General features: G+C 41.2%; 1 protein-coding gene across 5 annotated transcripts in view; it reads right to left on the bottom strand.

The window, feature by feature from the left end:
* The window catches only part of ctbp2a (C-terminal binding protein 2a), a 64,307-nt gene extending 39,708 nt beyond the window's left edge, over nucleotides 1–24,599 (bottom strand). For 3 of the 5 annotated variants that reach the window (XR_008829581.1, XM_056395747.1, XM_056395751.1), the window contains exons 1-2: nucleotides 24,266–24,599; nucleotides 4,123–4,284 (exon numbers count right to left, since the gene is read on the bottom strand). Coding sequence is in view for 3 of the 5 variants with exons in the window: in XM_056395747.1 (XP_056251722.1) it covers nucleotides 4,123–4,180 (58 nt within the window). In the remaining 2 variants the exon portion in view is untranslated. Of the gene's footprint in view, nucleotides 1–4,122; nucleotides 4,285–6,625; nucleotides 6,645–24,265 lie in introns of those variants that run through there. The other 2 variants (XM_056395748.1, XM_056395750.1) reach the window with 2 other exon arrangements.
* Between the last annotated feature and the right edge of the window lie 858 nt (nucleotides 24,600–25,457).

Here is a 25,457-nt window from a genome sequence, read left to right as displayed (position 1 = left end):
GTCAGCTTGCTCTGGCTAAACGGCAATGGCAACAACTTGCGCTGCTGCCCAAGCCAATGCATGCTGGGTACGCAGATGGAGCGGACAGAAGGAGACGTAGAGAGGGAGAGAGGGAGGGACAGTCAGAGAGTCAGAGTGAGAGAGAGAGAAAGGGGGGAATGAGAGAGGGAGTATGAGAACTGATGCTCACAACAGATGTTTGCCACAGTTCCCTTATTGCAGTTACACTCCTCTTGGCTCTTTATCAAACCCACAACAGAAGGAACAGTTGCACGATATACATCTTGAAAGCTGATATCTAAACTAAACAATGCTGGGAGGCTTAATGGAGAAATAAATGGAGCAATCTGTATAATATAATAAAAATGACTTTACTGATGCATTAAAAAAATAAACAAACTCTTGTAGTGTTTTAACAAGTGCTGTTTAGTCAATTAGTTTACTGATACTGATGATGAATAAACAAAATAATTAATTTTTTTCCATTGTATTTCTTTGGCAGGGGTGAACAAGAAAAAAAGAAAAAAATGGTTTTGACCTCCAGTGACTAATTTGAAATCCACAAAAATCAAACATGAAAGCAAAGGACAGTGAATCACATTAGATATCCTCAACGGTAAAACATCCACCGTTCCGGTAAAAAAAAAAAAAAAAAAAAAAAAAAAAAAATCTACATTCCAGCACTGTGACTACTTCTGATGGCAGTAAACAGCCACACTTGATCAGCCATTTCGAATTCGATTTAGGCCACAGGCACGGCTCAGTTAGCCACTCATCACAATGAGTAAAGATGTAATCAATGCGCTCCGCTGTGAGACAAGTATTGGATTGACACAGTTACCCTGCGAAGATAAATGGAGATTAGGGAGGCTTCTCTCGCCGTCTCGCCAAGTGCAACCCACGACGGCGACGCAATCACAATCACTCCATAACGTTCTTGTTTTTGTCAATACACATAATATGAACTTTGATTTCTATTTCACGCCTCAGTCCCAGCACTCTGTTCATAGATAATAGTGGGTGGCTTTGACATTATGGTGCAGAAAACCCCCATTCCTCTGGTTTTGAAATGCCCTTTTTTATATGGTTGAACAGATTTAACGCTACTGTGAAAACAGCGTGATTCACCAACCTCTGATCTTTTAACTTCCTCGATGTGAATCACCCTCTGCTACACATTTTTTTAAAAGCAGCTGTGGTGACTAACTGCACCAGACAAAAAAAAATTCCCCCGTCTTCTTTGGTAGAATGATTTCATTGTTGATAAGCAGAGGAGACACGGCTGAAGATGTCTGTGGGACAAATGGTGCAGATCAGAAAATACTGTTATATGATGTTTACCACATTGCCCCCTTAGAGAGTACAGAGTCATTCTTCTTGTCTGAAAAAAGAGGGAAAAAGTGTTTCCAAGCAAGCAGGGTTGGTGGTTTGGAGAGGTTTGAGATGCCACATGTGGCTCTCATTCTGAGGGTGGAAACAGACAGCATCACTGCTTCATTTAGGAATCTATTATATTTTGTTTCTCAATCTCAGTGGAACAAATAGGAGACTTTTACTGTGAAGTCAATTGATATTGCTAACAAAATCTTATGGTTTCGTTTATACAGAACTGAGGTGAAACTCGAACGTCCATGTTCTTTTACATGAGTAATGAGACCTAATTCAAAAACACACTGACATTTAAAATAATGCAAATGACTAAAAACACAACCCTGTAACATAACCTTTCTCATGCAATTCACTCCATTAGGAATGTTAAAGTGGATTTTTTTTTGAATGTCATTGGTTATTTCATATTTTCTCATGAGTCCACGACTGTCGCAGTTTGACAGACAGGGACGAGTCGGGCTGAGACAGCGGTTGGAAAGTTCACATTAGAAGAGAGCCTGGGTAGATATTACGGACAAGGAGGAAACAGTTACAGCCAGGGTATGCTTGAATCAAACTAATTTATACAACATGTCATCCAACAATGTCCGAAGGCTGTCTGAAGTGTTTATGGCAGCTCGGAGCGGCCACACTCAAAAGGCATGGTGAAAAGGCGGCAGCCAGAGAGAAGGGTGAGATGCTACAACGGGGGATAATGGCGCATGCTTTGGGACAGTCTGTCCTTGAAGGCATTCATGATGTTGCACTGATTTGTACACACGAAAAAAAAAAAAAACTGACTGGAGCTGTGGGAGTAATTTTTTGAAAAGAGAGAAGCTCAAATCTACATCCTGTCTCAACCAACAAGTCCTCCAATCCATATGAGCATGTCGGTCGTTTGCTCCTTCCCTCATTTACGACCCAGAGGAGTGTTTCCTAATATAGCGCCCCTATCGGCAGCAGGAGCAACTAGTCATCCGACCCTCTGATACGACCCATAGGAGCGTCTCCTGAAATAGCGTTCCTACGGCGGCATGCCTACCGGACCTCGGTTGTCCTGGTTACCATAATGAACACGCGACTGCACCGAGAGCGGCGTACAGAACGTTGCCGTGGTAACTATGATAACGGTCATGGCTCGGTAAGGTTTAGCCAGAAAAACTACTTGGTTAGGGTTAGGAAAGGATGATGATTTGGGTTAAAATAAGTAATTCCTCTACATCAGACGATCTTTGTTGGTTACAATAATAACAACGAACGGCCATGGATAATATAAACTATATAAACTACTGGTTTCACATGGGAGTCGAACACCGACCTCCTGTTTCATATTCCTGTGTTTTGTTGACCCATCCATCCACCCCAACCTCCTCCCAACACGGACTTTGTCGTTCTTTATACTACGTCACCGCACTTTTCCCTTTGCTCCTCTCATAATCTCTACGACCACCAGATGACACCTGAGTTAGAACAAAACGTAACTCGTTTTTCATAGGAGGACAGTCTCCTCTCAACACGGAAACTGCCACTTGGTGCAGGAAGTGGACGTATGTTTGAGAAATTCCGACGCTTGAAAGATGTGTAGGGGAAAAGGTTTCAAACACTGTTTGACCAAATGGCAAGTACTTCGTTTGAAGCATACTGACCCTTTTCAAAGATTTGTATTACGAATGAAAGCTAACAAATTAATCGTTGTTTAACTAGTAAAATTACAAAGGGTTCAAATTTATAATAGCAAGTGCTGTAACAAAGTCTCGCTTATCTTGAAATGTATAATAAACCCTAGAACACATTTCACATTTTCACAAAGACAGATGAAAGAAACCCTCAATGAAAGATTGCAATGAGCTAGCTGCTATATCTCAATAAAGTAAGAAGATGACAAAACTATCTTTACTGTCTGTATTATTGCTGCATGAACATGGGCTGAGCATGAGTATGGACACACATACGCACACACACACACACACACACACACACACACACTAAGTGAACATTCAGAAATAAAGTGGCTCTGGTTGGTGGTTAAGTAAAGAATAAGTGAGCCAAAACGAAAGGAAAATCTCTTTCTTAAAGCGCACACACACAAACACACACACATACACACACACATAAATGCACATCTGCACGCAAATCAATCCCACCACCCCCTACCCAGAGCTCTGAGAAGTGCTTCAATTTATTACAAACTCCCTACTTCATCTCGCTAGCAATCTGGAAACATCGAACTCAAGTCTCATTCAGCCATCAACCGAACCCCCTCTCTACCACACACACACACACGCACACACACACACACACACACACACACACACACACACACACACACACACACATTCTCTCTATACGACAGCCTTCAAAGACGAAGTTTGGAGCCTCGGCTGGTCCCAAGGCTCCCTTTTGACACACACAAACACACTTATGCAAACGATTCCACTGGCTTTTCACTGAATTTGAAGCAGCAGGCTGAGAAGCCTAAATGCTAGTGGAAACTTATTTTCCATACAACAGTAGATGGGAATCTTTTTTCATGGCTTCAACATAAACCTGTGGAGTTAAAACACACACAAAGACACACGCATCCCACAACCTAAATAATCAGCTCCAGTGACCTGCAAATGTGCAGCCAGCACCTCAAATCCACATGTACATAAAAAAGCAGAAAGAAGAGAGAGAGAGAGAGAGAGAGAGAGAGAGAGAGAGAGAGAGAGAGAGAGAGAGAGAGAGAGAGAGGGGTAAAAGAGTCTGTCTTACCCTCACAGATCCTGTCCAGCCGCTGGCGTTTCACTTTGTGTTTGTCGACCAGTGCCATCCCGTCACAGCTTGAAATGCTCTTTTCTCTTTTGATTTTCTATCCACCTCTCCTACTCAAAGTCGCCAACTCCTCCAGATGTTAATGAGCTGGTTTTTTTATACCTGAAATTCAAGAAAGCAGGCACAAAGGTTATTTTTGAAAATCAGTCTGGTAGTAATGCATTTTCAGTGTATACAAAATAATTTAAGGAAATCCCCCCCCCCCCCTATTTCTTGAGTTGGTATCTTAAAGTTAATTTACAAGTGCAGTCACTTGGCAGGTCACACTTAAAACACACTGTATATACAACAACTTACAACAACATACAACAAACAGGATATGGCACATATGCAAATTAAAAACAAGGGAAGGTGTATACAATACAAAAAAACAATAAAATGCAGAGTCAGAGAGTAGTCTACTGAGTTGTGGCTTTAATTGCTGTTTCACTTCATAAAAAGTTGTAGGCGGTGTTGCACGACTTCACATCATGATTTCCTTAAAGTGCATCATAAGAAGTCCGAGCATTGTCATCTGACAGCAACCCTGCACAGTTGTTTCTGTCTCACAACCTTTGGCAGAATCACTGAACTTGCAAAATCAGACATTTGCCCTGCAGAGTCCACTCTCCACTAGAGGGCGCTTCATCTCAGAGAGCACCATTCATTTAATGTAATGAAGAAATGTCACCTCTGCAACCAGAGCCCCAACACAGCAAAAGCCGACAGACACAGAGTGAGTGAGTAAATGAGGCGTTTTACCGATCATTTATGTTCAGTGACTGATGGTCCTCTAAAGAGAAGTCCTCTGACGGGTTCCTGCTGACGCCTGAGGGGCATGGCACAGGTTTTTTTTTGGTGAGGAGAGACAGAGATAGACAGAGGAAGGTACAAGAACAAGTGCACACACGGGCAACTATGTACGCACACACACAAAAAGACATGCAAGATGACAAGCAGAAATGTAGGCTCGCGCGCTCACACAGTCTAAGGGCAGCGAGTCACACAGAGGAATGTGGGTCAGTTAGTCAGCAGACGGGAGGAGGTTGTATCAGCAGAATAAAGACATGAAAGGGGGTTGGTGGGAGGGAGAGGAAAGTACTAGAAAAACATCATCTAACGGGATGAGTACAGTGTGACGCCATCCTCCTCCTACATTTAAACTCTATCTCTTTCAGCGCTTTCGTATTCGCCTCCATTTCTTTCCATATTGGCCTCTGGGCCCAATCCTAGAGTGCTGCACTTTGAGAATGGCTCTCACTTGACTATTTATATGATGATATATTGATATTTGCGCGGTAACTGCAATTATAACCGTTATGTTCTGGTGGGGTGGAGGGCAGGATAAGCAATATGGCTGAATGATGAATTGATGCATAGCCTTTTTATTTGGCCAGCTGTTGGGGCATTTTCCCAGCTGCAGGGACAGGAGGGGGAGGTGGTGCACTGCAGCTAAGTAAATTTAAAAGACACATTACTGTAGGCGCTACATTCCTCCTGCATTCAACACACTTTGAGCTCCTATATTTCTCTAACATGGTAAACACACTTGCTTCACGAGTCAGCTGTGCTACCGCTTCCCTCCTCCACAAGGTAAGCCTTCTTGCCAAAGAGCTGAAGACCCACATGTGGGAGTCAGAAGAGAAGTAATTGAGCAAGAGGGAAAGCAGGAAACAGTCAGTCAGAGGCGGGGGAGTCACACCGCCTTGGCTATGAATAGACTGGAGGAGACATGCATGGGCATCTGACTCTGTGCTGCAGAGCAGCAACACTACAGGTCATGAGTGCATTTGTCCATTTAGACATTATAAACTCTCCTGATATAGACTTTTTACTGAAAACTGCCTAAGCGGACAAACATTAATACAGGCTGCACTAGTCATATCATACGGTACAAGAACATATGGCGGTTATGCAACATGAGGATGGGAATAAAATCTTCCACAACACAATACTAGATTTCTTAATTCATAATTTTTTGTAGAAACTGCATATAAGATGAGCTGATCTTTTTTAAGTGGTTTCAATATAAAGAAATCCCTTGAATTAGATCATAAGGCGAGCCAATGATCCAATATAAAGATTTTACTACAGTCAAACTGTATTGAGATGATGGATCATGGAACATGTCTACTGTGAAGTTTCTATTCTTCATAATGTGATATAATTCATAAAAGTGGAACACAATTAAATCCACTGCCCATGAATTTGATTATTTATTTTTGATTTGACTTACAATGATATATAGTGTTAATTTTAGGATCACGATTTTGATTGGTTCACTGAATATCTTGATAAAAATATTCCTCAATGTGTTATTTAAAAAATACATTACATTTTTTGACAAACAGAACCTCAACTATGCATCAGTTGTATTATTTATCGCATCTGTGTTATGTAACTTAGAGCATGTACCCCCCCCCATTCCCACACATTCACTCAGAATAATAACTATCATCTACACCTGGAATCATTTCAAACACGACATTTCATCACTTCTCACTGGTGGTCTCCACTGATGGGATGGCAAACCCCGTCGGCTCAGAGGAACGGCCTCCTCAGCACTTTGAGAGCTACATTTTACCAAAAGCCCAAAGCTGTGGTATCCATGACTTCATTTCCATAAATTAATTCCAGAGATTTGACTGTAAGAAGGAGATCCACTCCATTTCCAGAGAAAAAAAAAAAAAAAAAAGTCGACGCCGCTAAGCGGGTTGAAAAGTCAACAACAACTTTGAGCAGAGCTCTCCGCCAGATGAGTGCCAGAGAGGAAGTACAGTTATCCTGCAGCCCTTAGCCCCATTGCTGCTGGATTGTTACTTGACTAAGTGCTGTTATGTAACTTAACAATAAGGGGATTGACCTGAGAGAAAATACGTGCTCAGTGCTGGAGGAGAGGAAGAGAAACAGTGGAGAAAGTCACACACACACATGCGAACGACGGAAATACACAACTCCAGGGATTGTCTGGCTCAGCATTGAGAGGGCAAGCGCTCTGCTCAACACACACACACATACTTGTGGCTTGTAGTCGTGTTCACAGGTTCTCTGACAAGTCTGCGAATGTTACCAAGTCAGATCGTGACCAAAGTAGCTGTTGTCAGATCTGACGAGTGATGCAAACCTCACAATATTCTTGGTAATACAAGGTTTTTTTGACTTTGCCGTGCCAGGATTTTGACTTTGTGGGCTGAGAAAAACATGTATTATAACAATGTATAAAATTTTGACATTTATGAGGTAGAGTTATGATATCTGATATCTGCATGCACCACTTCTGCGGTGTAGCCAATCTGCAAATGTTATTTTGTAATCACATCCTGCCTTTCTTCTTGGATGCATTTCATGCACTGTTGGACTCAACACTGACTGCAACCTGCAGCATGCCGTAATGCCTGAATGAAACCATTTTCAAGGTATATACAGTATGTATACCGTGTATCTACTGCTCATCAGTTTGTCCTGCAGTATCCCCTGCATCGAACGATGTTCCTGCAATACATACATACCTGTGTCAGTGTCTGTATTTTTCACTTGAGATTTCTTGTGTATCAGTGATTTCTGATGTTTCTAGCTGAAACAATTTGTTGATTATACTTTTATTTATTTAACACCAACTATTTTGATAATCAATTTTCAAAGTCATTTTTCAATGACAAATGTCAAATATATATATATTCGTTACATCTTCTCTGATTTGAGGATTTTTTAAGCTTTTCCCAGTTTTATGTCATTGCAAACTGCAAACATACTAAAAAAAAAAAAAAATCGATCAACTGATTAAATATTCAGCAGAGTAATCGGGAATTAAAATAATTGTTTGCAGTGCAACATACAGAAAATTTGCGTGGAAAGCAGAAGTGATCAAAAATCAAAAGCAAAAATAAAAACTGTCTCCTCACCAGCAGTGAGAGAGAAAGCTCAACTTCCCAGTGATGGTTAAAACTGCTACCAAAACATTTTCCCACCACTAACATGCACTGCAAGCTACTACAAAGAAATCATTCATGTCCAATGAGTTTGACAGTTACTCGCATCATATTGCAAGATTTCTGGGTAAATGAAACCCTTTAAACTTTCCAGAAATTCTGTTTTCACACAGTTACATGTTTGGGCTGCAGAAGTGTGAAGTCACCCTGCAAAGCTTTGATGTAGGTGTTAATTTCAACAAATAATTGTAATGAAACTCGCATGATGGACCTCAGAAATAAAGCTTTTTTTTATGTACTTAAACAGTGGATGAATTAATGGCACAGAGCTGAGTGGTGTTCAAAGACAAGAGCTTTGTAACACTTGAATGAATTGTGGCAGATGTACACCACAGATGTGCTACCACAGTTTCTCTACAGTGTCTCACAGAGAAACAAACAGAAATAAAACTTTCATCAAAATGCCAAAAAAAAAAAAATCAAGTGCACCAGACATTACACTGCATTGTTGCAGCTGTTGCATCACTCAGAGAGGTTATGATTTCACACAGTGCTTTTCCATCTGACAGCCCGTACATCAAGAAATTTCACAAGCAGAAAGAGCCGGTTTTACACTTCAGAAACATCTCTCTATTTCAGCTCTTTATGTTACAGCTCCTTCCCTTGCGCTCATTCTTTTCTGTTCCTTTTGTGAAGAAAAGCACATAAAAAGCCAGGCCGGCTTGTTTAGCTTGGTAATAGCACTGAAGACACAGAGAGAGGGAGAAGAGAAAGAGAGAGGTCTTTTTCTCACTAAAGCCATATCTCAGAGGAGCCCCTAGCACCAGATTAAGAAACCTGTGGGTTTGGCTAAAGGTGAAAAGACACACGATGAAGTAAAGCTCCAGCTTTGACTTTCTCATAACGCGCGTTTGACTGAAATATCTGTGCAGGTGTTTACTACAAGGGGTAGTTTTCATCTTGAGAAAAGAACATCTTGCTCGATCTTATTTTAGATCATCAACCGAGCGTCCACTCCTTGACCCCAGTGAACCGGTTTAACTTTGTGAACGTGATAACCACCATACACTTTCTAACACACACACACACACACACACACACACACACACACACAAACACACACACACACACACACACACACACACACACACACACACAGAGGGGACTCAGCTACACAAGTATGGGTTTGCAGTTGAAGAATCGGGCTGAAGGGAAACCTGGTGCCCTTTAGAAAAACTGGAAATATATATATTTCTTTACTTGTGATGTTACTCGTGCAGTAATCTAAAAATCTGTCAGTTTGCTTTCTTTTCCATATTTTGCTGTTTAAATCTCGTTTTCAGTGCAGCCTTGTCTCTACATGTCACAGCCTTCACACATCACTTATAACATTTTTGGGAAATACACTTATTCTATATCTTGCCAAGAGTATGATGACAATATAAACCCCACCTAAAATCAGCAGCCAGTTAGCTTAGCTTAGCATAAAGAGTGGAAACAGTGGGAAACAGCTAACCTTGTTTGTTTAATTAATCTTAATTTATTTATACAGATTGAACAAATGAGATATAAAATGTTAATAAGTGAGTTTTAGAGGTGTTGATAAGCAAATGTTTTCACCTTTGAACAGTCATCCCATTTCCAGTTTTTGTGCAGCTAAGCTAACCAGCCGCTTGCTCTATCTTTGTACTTAACATACAGACATGACAGTTATATTGATTTTCTCATCTAACTCTTGGCAAGAAAGTAAATAAGCAGATTTCTCATAATGCTGACTTACTCCTCTAACAACTGGAATGAATGTAGTTTCGAAACCAGGACTACTTGTAAGAGATGCCGTTTCGATGGACAGTAGCTGCAGTGAAATCTCATTAGTGCTGCACATGATTGGACAGGGATATTTTAGTCAACATTTTGAGGAAGAATTGTGTAGCAGCTACCTAAAGTGACTGCTTAAGAGTCTGTGATTTATGCTCCTGAAAGTGCAGGATAGCAGAAAAGGAAGCAGCAGAGAAGAGAAGGTGGTTAAGGTTTCTCTTCTCTCATTAATCTGATAGTTGGGGCTCCAAGGGGCACGTAAAGCTGTCGCTCAGACCGTTGATTTACACTTTCCTCCTCCCTGCCAGCCTCTTTCTTCCTCCAGCCCTCCTTGTCTAAATACACCAGTTACTGATAATTACAGCTCTCCTCTTTCTACCTCTCCATCATCGTCACGATCCCCCAAGTCTGTCAGTCCATCTGCGCCTCTCCATGTATCCTTTAACCTCCTTTTGAATGTCCTGTCAGCCTCTGGCAGAGAGCGTCCTTTTCATTCCCCATTTCTCCTTTACATCGCCTTTTTCTCTGAACCATTTTCCCATCTCCCTCGCTCTCTCCCTACCTCCCTCCTCCTCTCACACTCTCTCCATCTTTCTCTCCCCTCAACTCTAAACGAAATGAGACTGCAGCAGTACTAACTGCTGACTTGGGCTAATGCACAATTTTGTAATAATGCCTATTCGTTTAAGTCACCCAGGAAACGCATAATGGTGACATTATTGTGCACGGCAGCCTGTTAGCCTAACCCGTTGAGGCGTTCGGCGTGGCCTGCATTCCTCCTCTCTCCAGCTCCTTACATCTAATGAACTAAAACAAAGTCTGGCATAAAATCTCCACTGGTATAATTGGCAATTTATTTTTGTTCACAACACCACTACACAACACAGAGTACTGAAGTCTTCCAACGATTCGAAGAGTCCACGTGCGAATTAAATTAAAAAAGCATCGTAAACTTGTCTCTAAATATTCTCCTGAAATTTTTTTCCTTTACCCGACAGGCTAGATACTGAAAACATACAGTATTTACTAATCTCAACACACAGTGTACACAAACAAGCAATCACACCAGAACCAGTGGCACTTAAGCTGACAGGTAAAATGGTGTGTCTAAGATGCTTTTATTGTGGTAATAAATCTGTCTTTTCCACTTTCCTGTTGACATTCAACATCAGATCTTTTTCTCTGAGGAACAAAGACCAGTACTGAGAGCTCAACTACACACACACACACAAACACACAGACACACACACACACGCACACACACACACACACACACACACACACACACACACAAATCTTTCATATATGAACAATACACTTATGAGAATTGGACCAACTTCTTTTCAAGGTCTCCCTGGAACTGGTGGATGAGACCAATCTCCCTGGTGATGAGTGCTAGACATGATAATGAATGCAAATTAAGGACGGCTCATGATGCTCACTGCTAAGTGGGATGTACATGAGGTTGGTTTGCTGACATGAGGTAACACCCGACTGCTTCTTCCCCTTAACTAATGTATAAAACTGTGGGGCCCATTTGATTTTTTAATGGGATATTTTTCAAATCAAGACATACAGACATTTATCATATTCTAGAAACTCTGGGTGCTTTCACATGTAACTTGTTTGGTTCCATTCAGACAAACTGCAGTTTTACTTAATAGATAAACCAATAAGTCAGTTTTTAGAAAATTTATGGCAACTTTTTTGATAATTTATTGCTTCATTTTTTAAGGGGTAAGTTTTCTCTGCCACCAAACATGATTTCTTGCCAGGAGCGATTGGTGGTGATTGTTGCTCAACAACAGCTTCAGCCATCATTGTGTTTATAAGACAAGAGGTTATAATACTCCCTCTGAGCAGCGCTACACCTTCAGGGCAGATTGGAAACTACAGTGAGTCGCTATTGGAAAATGGCAAGACGGGCCAGGACTAGCTGGTTACTTCAGTAGAGGAAGAGAAGTTAACATTGGTGTTGCTTTCCACTGCTGAAGACAGCTTTTGGTGAGTGAAAGAATCATGTTTGATGCTGAACGTTTCTACTAGACTAGTAAATAACAACTGTTAATGCTAACATTGGCTATGTAGCAATAGCAAAAACTAATATAACTAACTATAATTGTGAGCTGGATATGTTTGAGTTTTGGAGGGTTGGTTGGATAAAATGACACACTAACAAACAGACCAACTAATCAATAAAACAATTGGCTGATTAATTGAAAAAGAAAATAATAATTACAGCTCTCCTACTACTAAAATCAATCTTCTGGCCATGAGCTATCCAGCAAGTTATTTTATAAGGGATCTGTATATACAAAAATATATAATTTTGTAACTGTGGTAACAATCAGTGGATCACAGTTAAAAAGAGATAAAACAACAGTGGGCTCTGTTTTGTCTATTTTGGCAGCTCCTTATTCATTTGTTATTGTTCATAAATTGAGGCTGAGTTGCAGTCTCAACTAATAATCTTCCTAATCAATTATTTCTTCGTAAGCGCTCTGTGACACACGAGAAGATAAATAAACACATAAGGCACAGCTAAGTGCAGCATGACTTCATGCTTCAGCTCAAGGTTCATTTGTAAAAAACAGTGTGAACATGATGATACTGACTAGAACATGAGCAACAAGATCTTTTTTTTTCTGGCTCTGCACCAAATGAAGAGTAGTCTTTGTCTCTAAACTTAAAATGAGCTGAAAATATGCAAGTACAACTGAATTAGTGAGCAACACCAGGTAGCCGTGACTTCATCCAAAGGGTAAACAACATCTCAGCCTGCACAAACCAAAAGATCATGTGTGTACCAGCTTTTGTTCATAATGTAAAAAACAAATCTTGCCAGTGATACATGTCTAAAGACTGTGTGAAACTATAATCAGCATCCGTCTTCGCCATCTCACCTTGACTTTCTCAGCTCTTTAGTACCTTTCCATTCCTCAGCTACCAGCTCATTAACACAAGGCCAGAGCAAGAAACAGGCACAGTGTCTGTTATCGTTTAACTCAAGTCTAAACAATTTAGCTCCATTTACTCAAAATATCTAACCTCATGCTCACTGATTTCTTACACCTCTCCAGAGTGAAATATTTAAAACCATTTAACTGTAACGCGATAGAAACCCAAAGGAAAGAGCAAAGATGAGCGACAAAAAAGCAATTATATTTTAGGGCTGTGGAATAATTATGCATCAGGGAGATGGCCCTTGAAATTCTTACAAAAAAAAAAAATTAAATGAAAAAATGAATGTGTTGGAAAAGAGCCAATCTCTTAAAAACCTGGAAAAAATGGCTGATTGAAGAATGAAGATGCCAGAGTCCCGTTTCAGGAGTAAATGTAAGATTTTCAGAGAAACACAGAGCATGACTAATGAAGAGTGACTCTAAAAACGACTGCTTCTGGGTCTGAGGAGCAAAGTGAGGGTTTGTAAAAGCACACATACCATAAATACCTTCTTCTCAATGTCAGAAAATTTAGTTTCCACATAATACCTAATTGTAAATCATTTCCACGAAATCCCCTCAGAATAATTTTAGTCAAATTAGATACACTTTGGTGTGTTGAGGTTGGCAAGTGCCTGTTTTAATTGTTGAACTTGATGATCTGTCGTTTCCTACCAATTAACTACTGAGCACCTGATGCATATGCAACAACTGTAAAAGCAATTAGACTGCAAATTAACTGTAGAGATGAGTTCACGATGTGAGTGCAAATGCTCATATTTTGAATGAGCTTTGGTTGACAGTTTTACACTTCCAGAGGATGTAAATCATGATACAGAAATGTGATCATCACTATAAGAGAGCTTCCTGAACCCTTGTTTGCATGAAGTAGCCCTACATGTACGATGCTACTGCACCATCAAGGTTAGTATTTAAAACATACTGGGGGGTTTTCACATATAACATATGAACATACAGACAACTTTTCAATAAATGAATCTGCATGAGAAATTCAAGGTTGTATATGTGTTAGAAAAAATGTGTATTTTCAAAAATGGACAATGACAGTCCAATCACAAAGCCAGTCAGACGTCATAGATACAGTGTGGGAACTTCGAGTGCGGATTTTATACACTGCTTTCTGTTTTGTATCATTCACAATCTTTTCACAATTAAATCTTTTCTACATGTGCACAAACTTGAATTATTTCTGAACATCACATTACGAGCTTAATATCTTTTTTACCCTAATTTGAGCCCATGCACAAGCAGCCGAACAAGTACTTTGACTCAATAAATGACTCACAGGCTAAACTCAGCAAAGTTGTGATTTTCAACACAAAAAACCTTGCAAAGCATTTCATGCAAACTTTTAATGACTCGACAGCTGTCAGTACTCAAGATTGTGAGGTTATATTCCCATCCCTATACTGGCAGTGTGTTACCTAAAGTATGCTAGTCACGTTAGCCCAGTTCAGCTAGGCTTTTCACTTGCTAGGCTGTAAGCTGAACATCTTGGAGTGTGTTATCAATGGTCCAAGGGCCTCTATGGTAAGAGCCATCTGGGCTGCAAGGAGGAACCACTGTGCTCTGATTGCAAAAGGTTAGCTGAACCAGGTACACTAGGAATCTGCCCAACAGCGCACGGCATAAACATCTTGTTAGGTTCTTTAACAACAAACTGAGTATAAGGTGAGTAGAATGTAAGGTAGCTGAGTAAATGGGGTTAAGTAAAGGCCAAGCTTGCCCCAGAGGCCGACTCGCTGCGAGCTGAACGCCACTGACCTAGATTAATACCAACCACAGCAGCGCCAGGACTATTAAAAATACCCAGGTTTCCTGTATCCTGCCTTTCTGTCGGTGTGTGAAATGATTCCATCTGTCAGTCTCAGCTGGGTTGTGAGAACACCACTGAATGCTTCTGCCCACACACACACACACATGCGCACACACACACATGCGCACACGCGCCCGCACACACACACACAAACACACACACACACACACACATCAGACGGTCACCCAAAAACACAGACGTGTTTGCTGGGAACTGGGGCCAAGGTGGGTGTCTGGCTGCATCCAGCCTCCAGGGAGGGGGCTCTGAGAAACTCTGCCCAGCATGAAAGGCTCGAGGATGGGGAGCGAGACATTAGGTAGTGGCTATAGTCATGATGGCGCACAGCAAACCATCACAGGAAGCAGTGTTCATTTACAGGGTTTTATGATTTCAGCTATGTACACTAACTACACATTTTGTGTCAGTGCAACCTGAAAAGACCTCTTTTAAATGACAGCGGGTTTTGTCTCTCTAGCCAACCTCTGATGAGTACTGAGCTTGTGGTAGCCTCCTTGTTGAATTAATAGCTTGCTTATAATAAGGCTAATTTATCACTGTGTGCATGTGTGCGTGTTTCTGTCTATGTGTGCAAGTGTGTGAGTCCTTTCCTGCTATTATGTATATGTATGTGTGTATCAGACAGGTTTAATACAGTGGCATGCTTCCCTGATCAAGGACAGCAGCTGGTATTTAATAGATAGCAAACAGAAGAAACACAGACAGGCAGCAAAGAGGAGCAAGCACATCCCTCAGCCACCTGTGAGCAAGAGCACACACAGATGAAACTAAGAAGAAAAAAAAAGACAAGGGCAGAGACATATTACGACGCATAACTGACATTCAGAGGAAAATCTGGGAAAGAGAGCTGAGTGGTAGAAAGAAAAAAGGGTTAGGGATGAGGTTTATGCATGGGAGAAGAGACATGACCAAGTCGGTGAAAAGTGGAACAAAAAGATATGTTCTGTGAGTTGAAATATTTCAGTAGTTCAAACTGGCCCTGAGGCTGAAAACACCAAAAAATATATAACCTCTGTTCAAGTTCATCATCATTTCAGTTTGCTGGGTACAGTGAAATGAAAACTACTTTTCTAGTGGCACTTTCTGGACAAGATTGAAACAAAAACAAACCCCATAAGAAGAGAAGAAATGGTTTCAAAACTAATAAAAAATGTGGAATATTAATAATATCAGCACAAAGTGACTGCTGCATGGAATTCAAACGGTATTTTTCATGGTACATTGACTGCATGACAGGATGGTAGGACCTCTCACTTTTCTCATGTTCACATTTAGCTATGCTGCTTTTTTTAAACAGCGAGTTCAGTATGGCTCTAGGTAAATTATGGCCCTATTGCATCAGAAAAATCCCTGACATGACAGTACCGATGAACTGTAGCTCTCTTATCGTCCTAATGCACTCCCCTATCTCCTGATGGCACAAAACTTCATTACTGGAAAAATGTTCACCTTAGGTCAAAAGATGTTGGAAGAGATAAATAAAAACCAGCATGCACTTTCAGTCTGAGAACAAAGTGCTGCTCAGTAAATGTTATATGTTATAGAGAGTAATGTCTCTGATTGATATGTCAGATATGTAGCATAAAGAATAAAAAGATGGTGAAATATTGCAGCACATGTATTATGCCTTAAAATAGATGTCTGAAAACCCCAGGGATACCTACTTCTAACCTCACACAGAGTCCCGAGGGTAGTATTCACAGAAGACTGAGTAGGAGGGACTGAGAGTCTGTGGCTTCTCTCTAGCTCAATGAAACATTAACCCACAGTAAATCCTTTTTGTTCAGGATCAGGAATCAAACATCTCCATACGGGTGAAAATCAAACATGCCTTTGTGCGAACAAGCTGACGAGTTAAAAAGCCAACCATCCCACTGAGCTTCTCAGCAGCACAGAATCAAAGAATTAGCCTCGGGCTCACCAAACATTGGTAATATCCATATTCATAATGGAGATCGCTAAGGTGATAAGAATCCATTGCTCAGCTTCCCCACTCACTTTTTCAACACTTCCGTAACTGCTAGCAACAAGTAGATAATATGCCACTTTTTGCCACAGATGAGTGATGAGAAACAGAATGACAGTTCACCCTGTTTAGCTCTCTAGACAGCAACAAGTAGATAACTGCTTTTGTGCGACATTGTGTAGGCGTGTGTGTGTGTGTGTGTGTGTGTGTGTGTGTGTGTATATGAGCACTGATGCTCTGTAACAGCAACCATGCTGATGTCCACTGCTCATTTAAATCAAAGAGAAGTGCAGCCCCTCCCTTAACGGTGTGGTTTAGGAGTCAAATGGTTTCATGGATCTCTGCCAGATCTCCCTGTTTGGACTCCTGCCAGTATTTATGCAAGTAAAGAGGCAGCTAGATGCATGAAAGCCTGGAATGTAGACAGTTTCAACCTGAACTGCAAAAATAATCTCACAGCATTAAAAAAAAAAAAAAAAAAGGTTGGGTTATCTTTGCCCATAGGGGCACGGCCACACCACTATCTTGATATCTCCGCAGCCAGTGGCTTCACAAGCTGTGGGCAAAGTAAATCTATGAAAAATTTTTACATCAAATCCAGTTTCGATAAAAACGACATAGCCAGCGTTAGCATGATCAGCTGTTGAGTTACCAGTCTATAAGAAACGCTGCGAGTTCAGCATCAAACTTCATTCCTTTACTCACCTCCAGCAAGACAATGTAAACTCTTGTCTCTATGACGTCTTCCTTCTTCTACTGAAGTTAGCACACTAAACAGCTACGGCTAGATTACAGATAGCCCCTCTAAAGAACTCTTTATTGAATTAAATTATATGCAATACTGAAGGCAAAATACCACGTAGGAGTAAACGGACTACAAGAAAGTAGTTCGAAGACCTATGTTGACCAGCTAGCTCCGGCATGTTCCCAGTTTGAAAGCATGTTAGCGGTTATCTCGCCAAAAACAGAGGCTTACAAACTAGCCTTGCAAATTGCCACTACATCACTGAGTGTTACATTATACGCAAAGACACCTGGATGCACTAGATGTTCACTGTCTGTATCCAGGCTTTAATGGTCAAAGATTCATATCATGCAAGGGTGACATCATAGGAATTAGAAATCAGCAAGGACTTTTGACAAATGTCAAACTCATACTTCCTTTGTCAATTAAGGGCTAAATTGCATAAATAACAATAATTAATAGTAAGTTATTTTAATTTATTTCTACAGTGCTTTTCACAGACATAAGTCACAAATAAACTGTGTGAGGTAACAGACTCAAATTCAATAAAAACTCTTAGCTAATGACATCATCAGTTGTCCTGTGTCCACACTATGTAAAAACCTAGAGAGCAAGCAGGACTATGACACCAAATACTCAACAAGCAGGTCAAAGTCCAGGGAGATAAATTGCACTTGTGGCTGTCTACTGCTAACAAAACAGCTCATAATAAACCACGGACCTGATACCTCACTACAGGGCTGCCCAGCCAGAACCCCAGGGGCCCTCTCTAAGACTAGCAGCCCTACACTGCCACACAGCATCAGCAAGCTTGTAAAACAAGCTGTTAAACTTTATCTGCATCATAACCATTGCGATAATACACCACAGATGCCAGAATTTCAAAAACAGATTTCCCCCAGGGTTTTTTTTGGGATATAAGCCCATTCTTCATGCTTATGTGTTGAGATAATCTGTCTGCTGCCATAAAGAAAAAATGTGATCATTTAAAAATAAATAAATAAAAAAATAAAAAAAATGTACATAATCAGTTAATAAAATGAGCTGATGCACCTTCTGCAGTTATTAGAAGTAGCACTCAGACAGTGTGCCTGCATACTGAAAGTGTACATACTGCACTACATCCTATTAGCCCGCACATTCACAGAGCCATTAGCATTTAAATATGCAGGAGCTGTGCTCCTTTCAAAATGCCATTTTTACTCTGCTGCAAGGAGAGTTCTCCAGTTGTCATAAACAACTTTTTTTTTTTTTTATTCAAGGACCTTTTCAAATGTCAGGGCCAATCAAACACAACACGACAGGTCTCTGGGTGGAAAAAAAAAATACAGCTCAGGGGGCAGAGAAGAAAAGCGGACTTATCATGCATATTCATGTGGTTGGAAGGTTCAATGACTGCTGTCTCTGAGAATTGTGAGCGGTGGCAAAACAATTTGTGTGGTAAGAGACAGCTGGAAAAAAAAGTAAGCTTTTAACTCTTTTCTCTCCGTCACCATGTCCAAATGTCAATGTCACAGGCCCACAATGGCCAAAGCTCTGTGTGCCCACAAGTGACTCCCAAAACCCCAACTCCAACTGTATTTTCCCCCCTTCTCTCCGTCAGCAGATTCAGGCAGAAAAGTTTTCTCTGTGAAGTGGTGCTCAGCAGAATGGCAAACAAACAGAGCCATCTCTCCACTGGCAAGGGCTCACTTCAGCACTTTAGACATCTCTTTCAGTTTACAACTTGCCTAACATCAGCAGGATGGATCCTCCTGACACAAGTCTATGTCAGCTGGACTGGAATAGGGGCTCTGCCGAGACACAATGGAACCCTTCCTCCTCCTCCTCCTCCTCCTCCTCATGCCACCTCCCTCCTGAGACGCTGAGACAGGAGAGAGCGAGTAGGAAGGAAGGAACAAAAAAAAAGAGAGGAAATAAAACACAATGCATGTGCCTGTATTTGTACTGTGTGTGTGTGTGTGTGTGTGTGTGTGTGTGTGTGTGTGTGTGTGTATGTGTGCGTGCGTGCGTGCACGTGTCTGTGCGTGCATGTAAGCCTCTTCAGGAAACTTCACCAGCTCGGACAGAGAGAGCTGCACGCCTCACTGCTATCTTCCTCTCTATCTGTTTCTGTCTTTCTCATTGCTTCACTTCCTGCCTCTCTTCATTAGTCTCTGTCTCTTCTCTCTGGCTCCAGCAAGGCACAGTCATCCAGGAGGACATTATTAGCTGTCAGCATTAACAACCAGCGTAGCGGCAACGGCAGCATCGGCAGCAGCAGCAGTCGGTTTCATAACAATGCTCACAGAAAGCCTCTTCTCTGCCCCAGCGAGAGGAACAGGCAGTCAGGACAGCCTGCTGCGTGCAGATGGTGCTTTGTCTCTGCTAGTTCCTGCAAAAGTGACACGCAGACACAAACGCTAGCACACATGTACATGCACACATAGTTGGAAGACGTTCCCACTATTCATTCCTAATCCTCTGTGGTTTGCATGAAAGTTAATGGCAGGTGTTTAAAGCTCTTGCTATGCCAAGTGAAGGAGGGGAGGTGAGTGGGAGAAGATCAACTCTTGGTTTTTTTTTTTTACTGCTGGCAAACACACACACACACACACTTTTCCATGTTGGAAAGACAGTGTATTACATCCGTATTAGATCTCCAAACGACGCCCCTTCATCCATCCTCATCCCCCTCCTCACTCTATCTATCTCTGGCATAATGTCCATGCATGCAGTTGAGAGCAATTAAGACTTCTTTGGAGGAAAATGGCCAGTCATTAAGGAGGAGCAGGGACTCCACAGTGTGATGGTTTACACCAGGTGGGAGGCTATTAGTCAGCCAAGTGATGTGAGCAAACTCCCATGCTCATAAATACAGGGAACAGTAAACATCCTCCACTTTTCCCCCACTGCCGCCAAGAGCTTTCCTCCAATCATATAATGAATTAATAATTAAGAGAAAATGTTCATTTATGCATCCTCAACATGCTGTATGCACACTCCCTAAACTGTAGGCTAGAGTCATTTAAATGACTGGCCTTTTTCACACCAGACCTTTTAGCACATGTGTTAGCACTAACGTTAAAAGTAGCTCTGCTTTATTCAAGTGTCCCAGCGAGACAACGACAGTGAGACAGAGCGAGCCGGCAATATCAGGACCCTAAAACTGAAGCAGCTACATGAAATTCAGCTGCCATTCATTTTATTATTTACACCTTTGCTTCTCCAACTGTGAGATGTTCAAATGTCTTCAGTGAATAACAGTATTCTCATTAATTATGTACAAACAACACAACTTTTACTGTACTTGTGTCTGAACGATATCATATTTACGCATTTTTCACTATTTTCTGCCAAAAGACTAAACAATTAGTCATAAATTACCAGATCAATTATGAAATTATACATTATTTGTATTTTTTAAGAATGTGTCGCAAAAATGGTTTAAAGCAAAGGGAAAAATCTCCAGTGATCTTGAAGAATTAAAATCAAAGCTTGAGCTTAGTTTTCTACACAAGCTGCAAGACTATGCAAATCTCCCTGCCATTTAACACTCAGAGACACAATGATCCAACAGTGGCGATAAACAATACACAGAATAGTGAAAATCTAATACGAACAATAGTGCAATTTGTTCTGTTAATCACTTTGGATTTAATATGTAAGATTTGGCAACAATGAGTGAATATGAATCTGCAATTTTATGTTTGATTGTCTCAATTAAAAAACATAATGCTTTGAAATACAGCAGTGGACTGTAATTTGCTTGTTTTGTAGCCACTGCGCCAGCTGAACTGGGAGTGACTATTAAACGCATTATTTTGAATTGGCAAATCCTACGAACAAGCTTGTAGGATGCCAATGTGGCAGGAGCAAGCCACAGCAAAAACAGCTGTGAGAGCATGAAAAATGACTTTGGCTGCACTTAAGAGCAAACAACTGATGTATCTGTTTCCACATATTGTATATATATATCATATCAGTGGCAGACAGGAGTGCATGCAGCCCGACACGCAAACACAGAGAGACTCAGAGCATACAGTATCTTTTAAGCACACTGGTTAAGCAGGCCTTATCAGTGAAGAGAATCAGACACCTGCTGCTGCCTGGTGCAGTCCACGTCCACTCTCCCAAAACTATCCTTCACAACCACAAACAAAAACGACTGAGACACAACAGAGCATGTTATAACAAATGAGAAACAGGTGCTGAAAAATTGGGAGAGTGCACCAGTTACTCTAAACACGCAGCAGATTTGAAAACGGCTGTTCTCTGAGACAAAACTGTTACCAGCCAGCATGAGACACAGTACAACAGTTGCTCAAGGAATATTTGAAATACACCTGTTCCTTAATCAGTGTAAAAGCTTTTGAAGCACACCGTTCTCAATTTGGAAAGTGTGAAATCTTTGCTTTCAAAAATGTTATCATTCACATTGGAAAACTCTGTCATGCGAATATGAAACCTTTAGCTAAACTGGCTGATTAGCCATTGTTGAATGAATGTCTTTTTTTTTCTTTTTTTTTTAAACAAATCTCTCAAATAAAGAAAAGCAAAAACTATGAATTTCTCAACATAAGAAAATTGCCACTGTGTCAAAAGACCTGCAGTATGAATCCCTAATCCTCCATGCTCTGTGATTTTGCATGAGGGTGACTGACATCAGGCTGTACATTTTGGGCCTCTTGCAGATGGCACAGTGTAATTTCACACCCATTACCTCCTCTCCACAATGCATAGCACAATCACATGACAGTAAAATCCTCTCACACCAACTCCTATGGGAACTTTTAGAAGCCGTTAGTGGCCTGGCCATTATGGGAATTCTCAGAAGAGTTCACAAGAGCTATTTCAGCAGCGTCCAAATTACTGTGTTAAATGGAGTATTAGGCTCTGAGAATATGATTAACCAATTGTAATTTCTTTGCTTCTGTGACTTCATAACAGGCAGTCAATGCATGATTCAGATTTGTTTTCTGTCGCTGTGCTTCTAGCTCGTTCCCTTTATGAAGCAATCGTGTCAACAGAAAAAGCAGGATGGCATAGCAGCAATGCAAGAAAGTAGTCTCACAGAATAAACATAACATGCATCCTCTGTCCAAAGAAAACCACATGCCAAATTAGCGGGTGGTGAACAAAGTGAGAGACAGCACCTGTGCTTTCAAAAACCATCATCTCTTCCTGCTTCGGTGCACATGCTCCCCAGCTTGCCTCTCCGCTATCCAGAGTGTTATAATACAGCAGGAACACACAAATGAGTCCCTACACAAGCATGTTGTACAGCAGATCAGCCATGTACATCAGTGCTCTCTACAAGCACAAATCATGTTCATAATCACAGTACACCGACTCCACCAGCCACCAGGGAATATCTGTTGAGGCAAATGAGACTCCTGATTTCCAATACAAACACATGCACACACACACACACACACACACACATACGAATCAACACTGATAGCCGCCATCAAGCACAAGCAGAATGCATGATATCATAAATATTAAAGCGTTGGTTTCGCGTTTTCTTGGCATTTTCCTCCTCAGTGATAAATCAAAAGGCCTGATAGGAGCTGCCATGTGCATTGTGATGCTGCCTGTGATGTGTTTGCCTTGGGAGGCCAGCTTTCATATCTGAACACATGCAGGCCACAAAGACGTGAGAGGAAGTTCAACCCCCAGCAGAGTTGAAGGCGGCAGATGAGGGGAGGGATATGGAGAGGCGAACAGGGAGGGTGTTGTGGCAGGTGTGAGTGAAGGAGCTGGAAAAAAGGAAATCCCAGTAAGCAGTGACAAACTCAGAAGTGCTGTATCTGTATCAGCGGTAACTGATATATTTTCAGGGTAAAGACACTCTCCATAATCTCTGATTAAAAGCAGAGCGCATGAGATGATCAGATGTTCTAATAAACGAGGTGTTTCAGATGCAAACATTTGCCTCTGGAAGGGTGCGGGCCACGGCCTGCATGTCATTAACAAAGGCCTTTTCTCTGCGGGCAGGCTCCACTCTAAGTTCCCCTGCCTGTTGTGACAATGCCCAGGGGGGGTGGGGGGGGTGAGAGCAGATGTCCGTTGCCAGCAGCACATCTGCATACAGCCTCAATCCCCACCCCTTCACTGGCCAGACAATGGAGCCACCCTCCTCCTCCTCCACTTGAAGCTTTCTTCCATTGGAGCCTCCAAATGCAGTAAAAAAAAAAAAAAGAAAAGAAAAAAAGAAAAAGAAAAAAAAAACAGAAGAGGGAGAGTGTAGAGAGTTGCCTTTTGAGAAGCAGTGCCCACTCTGCCTGTCAAAACTCTGAAATGGAAGGATTATCCTCCTGTTTCAAAATGTGCAGGTGCTCATATGGATGCCTGATTGGCTCACTAATTAAGCTCTCATTAATTAGTAGGCTACAGATGACAAGTTCAAACTGGATTTGTTTGGTTATTCACGTGCCAACAAGAAAGGCTGCACGAACTGCACAAAAACACACTTGCACCAAACTTTTGATCAAACTCTTTACATGTATGTCAATATTCTTTATGATTTCAAATATACATATATGTATATATATGTATATTTATATACATATGTATATATATATATATGTATACAAAACATCACTCATAATTGATCTTAATTGGATCTTTAATATGTTCACCATTACCTCATAACTGCCCAGCTCATTAGGAACTTAATAAAGCCTATTCCCACATCACTATGAAGTGGAGTATCGGATAATGTCTACTCCCACCCTCCCTTGTCCCTCCTTGCTGATGGCGCAGGGACACATGGACAGCGATGCGAGTATAGCTTTCAAAACTATACCCCGGTGGAGGACACACTGAAATATTTTACACCACCTTTACAATAATCATGAATCCTACCTCGACTGGATGTTTACTGAGAGTTCAAACGTCGGCTTTTGGGGCTCCAGAAATAGCATCGCAGGCTACGCATTTCAAATTCGCTTGTTATCTCGGATTTAGATAATGATCCACCTTTAGATGACATAAAAACTTAATCCTGAACGCAACGGGACAATCTCCGGCGCTGGGAAACGGTTGGTGTCGGTTTTTACGGGGGGAAGTAGCGTCGGCTCTCGGTGTGCCTGGTTATCCTGCTGTTTACTTATACGCTTCATAAACACTCCTATTCTTTTCCTCCTGCCAGAATTGAGAGGTGTGTATCAGTTTGCTTTTCCTTTTTTTTCTCTCGCTTTTTGAGTGAGGCGGAGCCTTTGCCCACTTCTCCCTTACACACACACACACACACACACACACACACACACACACACACACGCGCGCGCGCGCGCGCACACGCGCACGCACACACGCGAGACACTTCTTGCAGTTGATGATGTTGATGGAGATGGGACAGTGGGAATTTTCGAGAAAGGCGATTTGTTAACGTGATATCAGTATTTTATGTTTTCTTTTTTTCCCTCTGTAATCTGAAGTCCTGGCCGATCCCATGCAAGTGGGTTTTTCAAAATGATAAATTGGCAAAACGCTTAGAGCACAGGTTAAGATTTTAAGTGTAGCTTACAACAGCCACATACAAACTGAAACGTAGCTAGCTAGCTAAACAATCACGTTAGCTGAGTTAACCTAACAGATGCCCTTCAGTCACTTGGTTGCTAATGTTATTAGCATGAAATTTTGTAATTTGACATACAGTGTGTGACAATGTTATCTTTGTAAAGTTATCATTTAAAAACTAAACTTATGAAACACCATTTAGATCAAGTGTCTATATCCCATTACTTCTTTCTGTCTTCAGTATAAACGAATCTTCTAATTAGCAAGCTAACGTATTTGTCATTTGGTACAGGTACTGGGTGCAAATCTTATGTAACAGCTAATCTCTATGTGAAAAATTAGTTTGTGTGGTGTCACCTCTTTTAACTTAGTGACATGTAAATCAATTTCCACTTAATAACTGCAACCTTTCACTGATCATCTATTTCATCTATCTCTGAGGAAATGAAGCGTGTCAGGGTTTCGCTCTCCACATCCTATGACAGATCAGCATCCACCACATCACTTGTCTTTAGAGACTGAAATCTTCATGATATGA

This window comes from Seriola aureovittata, chromosome 14, assembly GCF_021018895.1.
Source record: "Seriola aureovittata isolate HTS-2021-v1 ecotype China chromosome 14, ASM2101889v1, whole genome shotgun sequence".
Taxonomy (NCBI): Eukaryota; Metazoa; Chordata; class Actinopteri; order Carangiformes; family Carangidae; genus Seriola; species Seriola aureovittata.
The sequence above is the reverse complement of the archived record's forward strand: the minus strand, read 5'-3'. Positions and strand labels throughout refer to the sequence as shown.